This window comes from Neophocaena asiaeorientalis, unplaced genomic scaffold (assembly GCF_003031525.2).
Source record: "Neophocaena asiaeorientalis asiaeorientalis breed wild unplaced genomic scaffold, Neophocaena_asiaeorientalis_V1.1 scaffold297, whole genome shotgun sequence".
Taxonomy (NCBI): domain Eukaryota; kingdom Metazoa; phylum Chordata; class Mammalia; order Artiodactyla; family Phocoenidae; genus Neophocaena; species Neophocaena asiaeorientalis.
The window spans coordinates 1,669,240-1,676,474 of record NW_020175435.1 but is presented as its reverse complement, the minus strand read 5'-3'; the positions used below and the strand labels follow the sequence as shown (position 1 = coordinate 1,676,474).

Below are 7,235 nucleotides of genomic sequence, written 5' to 3'. Positions count from 1 at the left end.
CCATTAAGGAGTGGCTACAGTGGCTGATGGCTTGATGGCAGGCATCCTGTTTCTATCCTGAGTTCCTTCAGGGTGCACCGTCAGGCCACTGTAATGCGATGGCTTGATGACTGCAACATCTTTTGTTTACTGATGTGGCAGGCAACATTTTTTCACTCACAGTAATTATTTTGTGGTTTTTCAATGTATCAGAATAAAATTGCTACAAAACCAAAAAACGAAAACAGGAATAGATGTTAGCCACAGGTCTTGGGAGCTTGATTAAAAAGGAGAGGTTTTACTGCCATGGTCTGGGGAGTAGAATATTTTTCGTTGTAAAAGGGTGAGTTGTTTTTAAGTTAGGCAGAAGCCTTTTGCCTTTGTGCATTTTGTTTTGCTTTTGTTTTTGAAGTGCAGGTCTGGGAAATGGTAAGGCGGGATGTGGTGGATACGTTTCTCTTGTTTTGGCTACTCATGATTGTAAGAACCTTACATTTTGAGGGAATTTCACACTGGGTGTCCTGGTAGGAAACCAAGTATGTCTCAGCTCTGCCTGCCAAAGCAGAAGGGTCAAGTACATTTGAAAGTCATGGCAGTGAGGGAGTGGGCAGGTGATCGAGCTTTAGCCAATAAGATACATGCCACCAGGCTTTTGAATCTTGGCAGCACAGTTGCGGGTTTCAGAGTTTTGAGTTGACAGTACCTGTGGAAGGATAACACTTGTACTGTCAGTTTGCGTGTCCAAGTGGCAGCCGTGCCAGTGGCAGTGGTCTAACCTAACTTCATCCTATGGTTTGAACTTGCATGTATTTTTTTTTTTTTTTTTTTTTTTTTTTTTTGCGGTATGCGGGCCTCTCACTGTTGTGGCCTCTCCCGCTGTGGAGCACAGGCTCCGGACGCACAGGCTCAGCGGCCGTGGCTCACAGGCCCAGCCGCTCCGCGGCATGTGGGATCTTCTCGGACCGGGGCACAAACCCGTGTCCCCTGCATCGGCAGGCGGACTCTCAACCACTGCGCCACCAGGGAAGCCCCCTGCATGTATTTTTTGAACTCAGTGTTACTTGGTTTAGCCCTTTTCTGAGCCTGGCTATCTGGTCTTCCTATGAATTTTGATAGTTGCTCCAAATCCTTCCAAATACATTGCTTTTTGCATGAGTTAGCTAAATTCTTCTGCTATGGTTTCTAGCAATATATTTGACTAATAAACTCTCTTTTAACATTCATTCTCTCATCTTTCCCTCCTATTATACCAAGTAGGAATAATTGGCTAATTCTCCCATCCAGGCCTAGAAATCTTTCTTTTCTACCTTTTCTGGAATTTTCTCACTTTGAGTGTCCTCCCTCCCATACACGTTAGCAAGTGTTGATGCTAACCAACACCTCCTGTTGGTGCTTTCCTCTGCCCTTTGGTATAGGGCAGTCTTTTGGCCCACCCTCTGTGTCTTTGACCTCATTCCTCTGTCTTTATCACTTCCTCATCCTTCCTGTTTACACCCATCTCAGGGCTTCTTCTTCCTTATTCACAAACTCCCTTGTTTATTAAATTGTATATCATCTAAAGCACCTGTTCCAAATGTGATGTCTTTGGCTAACTGCAGCCCTTCTCCAAGGCTCAGCCCAAGACTGGCTGTTCCTCTGTCTCAAAACTCCATCCGAAACCATTCTGTCTCATCAAGATATCTCTTTATCTCTGGACCCAACCTCTCTCTTGTGTATTTCAACATAGTTACCATCCTTTCTACAAATATTGATTGTATCATTGTTACCCTAATCCATTTGTACTGAAGTCTCAGAAGCACCTTTGGTACATTCCTAATGCCCACCAAGCTTCACCTTCAACATTTCTCATCTCTATTCCTTCCTTTTCATTTCTCTATCACTTCCTTCTTTCAGACCATCTTCATTTGACATTAGGATAATTTCTAAAACAATTATCTTTCTTTTAATGACCTTTGCTCTAGTTTTTCTTGCACACAGACAATAAAGATTAACGATCAAAAATACAATGAACACAATATGAATATTTAATAATTAGGTACTCATTTACCTTAAGATAAACATTATCCTTTTTCAAATTATCATCATGTTATTCCAGCATGAATTACTTTGTGAGAAGCTGATCGCTAAGCACCAAGTGTGAATTGATTCTCTCTCTGATACTATTGGGCATAGTTGAGGGATTTTTTGGAAGTCAAAATTTTGTTCTATAGAGAACTTTGTCTTATTCAGAGTCAATGGCTAAGACATGCCCCCATAGCTATGCAGCTGGAGTTTAGGATTGGAAAGGACCTTAAAGATTATTTAGGTCAATTGCCTCAATAAGTAAGAAAACTGAAACATAAAAATGGTAAAGTCATTTGTCAAAAGCAGAGCTACGGGAGGAGGCAGGGAGGGACGCGAGTTTAGCGGGCGGCCCAGATTCCTTTCTGCACCATCCATACTACCAGGACCAGGTGGAGCAGACATCTCCTCACCGTCCTGGAAATCTGGCAGGACCCGGCTTCCCAGCGCCGCCTCACCGGCTGGCGAATCACCAAGGCGTCTGCAGCAGGAGGACCAGCAGTTGAGGACGTCATCTCCGCCGGCCATCCCCGACCCCTTCCCCGAGCTCTGCGGCCCCGGGAGCCCCCCCACCCCTCACCCCTGCGCTCACGCCGGGCTCCTTACCTCCTGGCCCGGCTGCTGCAAAGCAGGATGTTAAAGTCTTTAGCGAAGAGGGGACGAGCAAAGTGGTGGAGATTCTGGCGGACACGACAGCCAGGGACCTGTGCCAGTTGCTGGTTTACAGAAGTCACTGTGTGGACGACAACAGCTGGACTCTGGTGGAGCACCACCCGCACCTGGGATCAGAAAGGTGCTTGGAAGACCATGAGCTTGTGGTCCAGGTAGAGAGCAGCATGGCAAGTGAAAGTAAAGTTTTATTCAGGAAGAATTATGCAAAATACGAATTTAAAAAAAATACCACGAATTTCTTCTCAGAACAGATGGTTACCTGGTGCCAGCAGTCAAATGGCAGTCAGACCCAGCTTTTGCAGAATTTTTTAAACTCCAGTAGTTGTCCTGAGATTCAAGGGTTTTTGCACGTGAAGGAGCTGGGAAGGAAGTCGTGGAAGAAGCTGTACGTGTGTTTGCGGCGATCTGGCCTCTATTGCTCCACAAAGGGAGCAGCTTCAAAGGAGCCCAGACACTTGCAGCTGCTGGCCGACTTGGAGGGCAGCCGCATCTTCTCCCTGATGGGCGGCAGGAAGCAGTACGGTGCCCCCACAGACTACGGCTTCTGCATAAAGCCAAACAGAGTCAGGAACGAGGCCAAGGAGCTGCAGTTGCTCTGTGCCGAGGACGAGCAGAGCGGACGTGCTGGATGACGGCCTTCAGGCTCCTCAAGTATGGAATGCTCCTTTACCAGAACTACAGAATCCCTCATCAGAGGAAGGCCGTGCTGTCCCCCTTCTCAACTCCAGTGCACAGTGTCTCTGATAACTCCCTTGTGACCATGGATGTTTCTGGGCAAACGGGAAGAGTGATCGAGAATCCGGCTGAGGCTCAGAGTGCAGCCCTGGAAGAAGGCCACGCCTGGAGGAAGCGAAGCAGGCGGATGAATATCCTCGAGAGCCAAAGCCCCCTCCACCCTTCCAGCCTAAGTACAGTGATTCACAGGACGCAGCACTGGTTTCACGGCAGGATCTCCAGGGAGGAGTCACGCCGGATCGTTAAGCAGCAGGGGCTCGTGGGTGGGCTTTTTCTCCTCCGTGGCAGCCAGAGTAATCCAAAGGCATTTGTTGGGCTTCCCTGGTGGCGCAGTGGTTGAGAGTCCGCTTGCCGACATAGGGGACACAGGTTCGTGCCCCGGTCCAGGAAGATCCCACATGCTGCGGAGTGGCTGGGCCCGTGAGCCATGGCCGCTGAGCCTGCGCGTCTGGAGCCTGTGCTCTGCAACGGGAGAGGCCACAGCAGTGAGAGGCCCGCGTACCTCAAAAAACAAACAAACAAAAAAACACAAAGGCATTTGTCCTCACATTGTGTCATCATCAGAAAATTAAAAATGTCCAGATTTTACCTTGCGAGGATGACGGGCAGACTTTCTTCAGGCTTGACGACGGGAACACCAAATTCTCTGACCTGATCCAGCTTGTTGACTTTTACCAGCTGCACAAAGGGGTCCTGCCTTGCAGACTGAAGCACCACTGCATCGGCATAGCCTTATGACCTCAGGTCTACCCTGGCTGCAGGCTGGAGGACGCTGACACTGGAGTGAAGAGGTCTGTGCATCATTCAGAACACACGTCTGTCTGCACCTTGGGGCTCGAAGCAAGATGGGTGTGTTCGGCGCTGACCGACCACGATCGACTGGTTTGTTGGACTTGACGATGATTTGCTGCTGCAGGTCCAGCAGGGCCGCGCCCCTCTCTCTGGCCTCATGGGGAGGTTGGAAGACAGCAGACTCGAGAATAAACTGGAATGATGTTCTTGGCTGGGCCATGGAGGAACACAAGCTGGAGAGAAGTGATTGGAAATGAACTCTCGCCCTGGAATAACCTTGACAATTAAAACTGATATGTTAAAAAAAAAAAAAAAAGCAGAGCTAAAATTTAACTCCCTGCCAGTTGCCTCCCATTCCTTTATTTATTTTTATTGTCTAAATTGTGTTGTAAAAACACATAACATAAAACTACTTTTTTGTCTGTTTCTCTTTTTTCTGTTTTTTGTTTCTATTTGTTTATTTTTAATTGAATGAAAGATTCTTTAGGTTCTATAGTGCTTTACAATTTTCAAAAGTCTCACACACATGATTTCATATAGTCCCATAATAATCTTTCTTTTTCCCCCCTACCCCTATATTGCCCCTTCCCCCTTCCCTCTCCCTGGTAACCACTAGTTTGTTCTCTATGTCTGTGAGTCTGCTTTTTTTTTGTTTTATTCACTAGTTGGTTGTATTTTTTAGATTCCACATATAAGTGATATCATACAGTATTTGTCTTTCTCTACCTGACTTATTATACCTAGTATAATGCCCTCCAAGTCCACGCATGTTGCCAAAAATGGTAAAATTTCATTCTTTTTATGGGTGAGTAGTATTCCATTGTATATGTATATACATATATATGTGATATGTACATACATATATATGTGATACATATATGTGATATATATATGTATATATATCACATCATCTTTATCCATTCATCAGTTGATGGACACTTAGGTTGCTTCCTTACCCTGGCAATTATAAATAATGCTGCTATAAACATTGTGGTGTATGTATCTTTCCAAATTAGTGGTTTTGTTTCTTTCAGATATATACACAGGAGTGGAATTCCTGGGTCATATGGTATTCTATTTTTAGATTTTTGAGAAAACTCCATACTGTTTTCCACAGTGACTGTACCAATTTACATTCTCACCAACAGTGTACGAGGATTCTCTTTTCTCCACATCCTACCAACATTTGTTATTTGTGTTTTATTTTAAGATAGCCATTCTGACTGGTGGGAGGTAATATCTCATTGTGGTTTTGATTTGCATTTCCCTGATGAGTAGCGATATTGAACATCTTTTCACATGCCTGTTGTCCATCTGCATTTCCTTTTTTGGGAAAACATCCATTCAATTCTTCTGCCCACTTTTTATCAGGTTGTTTGGGTTTTTTTTTGATGTTGAGTTGTATGAGCCATTTATATATGTTGGATATTAACCCCTTAACCATCAAATCATTTGCAAAGATTTTCTCCCATTCAGTAAGTTGTTTCCTTTGCTGTGCAAAAGCTTTTAAGTTTAATTTGTTCCCATTTGTTTAGTTTTGCTTTTATTTCCTTTACTTGGATCCAGAGAGATATTGCTGTGATTTATGTCAAAGAGTGTTCTGCCTATGTTTACCTCTAGTTTTATAGTACCTAGTCTTACATTTAGGTATTTAATCAATTTTTAGCTTATTTTTGCATATGGTGTTAAAGAATGTTCTAGTTTCATTCTTTTACATGTGATTGTCCAGTTTTCCTGGCACCATTTATTGAGAAGACTGTCTTTTCCCCATTGTATGTTCTTGCTTCCTTTGTCATAGATTAATTGAGCATAAATATGTGGGTTTATTTCTGGGCTCTCTATTCTGTTCCATTGATCTATGTGTCTGTTTTTTTTTTTTTTGCCAATACCATATTGTTTTGATTACTGTAGCTTTGTAGTATACACTGAAGTCAGGGAACGAGTGATTCTTCCAGCTTTGTTCTTCTTTCTCAAGGTTGTTTTGGCTATTTGGGGTCTTTTGGGTTTCTATACAAATTTTTAAATTATTTGTTCTAGTCCTTTGAAAAGTGTCATTGGTATTTTGATAAGGATTACATTAATCTGTAGATTGCCTTGGGTAGTATAGTCATTTTGACAAATGTTTCTTCCAATCCACGAACACGGTATATCTTTCCATGTTTGTGTAGTCTTCAATTTCTTTCATCAGTGTCTTATAGCTTTCCAAGTACAGGTCTTTTGCCTCCTTAGGTAGGTTTATTCCTAGGCATTTTATTCTTTTTGATGCAATGGTAAATGGGATTGTTTCCTTAATTTCTCTTTCTGCTAGTGTTGTTAATGTATAGAAATGCAACAGATTTCTGTGTATTAATTTTGTATCCTGCAACTTTAGTGCATTCATTGATGAGCTCTAGTAGTTTTCTGGTGGCATCTTTAGGATTCTCTATGTATAGTATCATGTCATCTGCAAACAGTGACTGTTTTACTTCTTCCTTTCCAGTTTGGGTTTATTTTATTTGTTTTTCTTCTCTGATTGCTGTGGCTAGGATTTCCAAAACTGTTGAATAAAAGTGGTGAGAGTGGACATCCCTGTCTTGTTCCTGATCTTAGAGAAAATGCTTTCAGCTTTTCACCATTGATTATGATGTTATCTGTGGGTTTGTCATGTATGGCCTTTATTACATTGAGGTATGTTCCTTCTGTGCCCACTTTCTGGAGAGTTTTTATCATAAATGAATATTGAACTTTATCAAAACTTTTTATGCATCTATTGAGATGCTCATATCGTTTTTATTCTTCAATTTGTTGATGTGGTGTATTGAATTGGTTTATTTGTGGATATTGAAAAATCCTTGCATCCCTGGGATAAATTCTACTTGATCATGGTGTATGATCTTTTTAATGTATTGTTGCATTCAATTTGCTAGTATTTTGTTGAGGATTTTTGCAACTATTTTCATCAGTGATATTGGCCTGTAATTTCTTTTTTTGTAGTATCTTGGTCTGATTTTGTTATC

The 7,235-nt window shown here is 42.6% G+C and overlaps 1 protein-coding gene across 1 annotated transcript; it reads left to right on the top strand.

Annotated features, from left to right (window-relative positions):
- The first annotated feature begins 2,323 nt into the window (after positions 1–2,323).
- On the top strand, positions 2,324–4,550 carry LOC112414965 (growth factor receptor-bound protein 10-like). The gene is given in 4 exon segments (XM_024767707.1): positions 2,324–2,620; positions 2,622–3,324; positions 3,327–3,751; positions 3,982–4,550. Coding segments are annotated over 4 exon segments (1,629 nt in total). The 3' UTR covers positions 4,186–4,550.
- Positions 4,551–7,235: the final 2,685 nt, after the last annotated feature.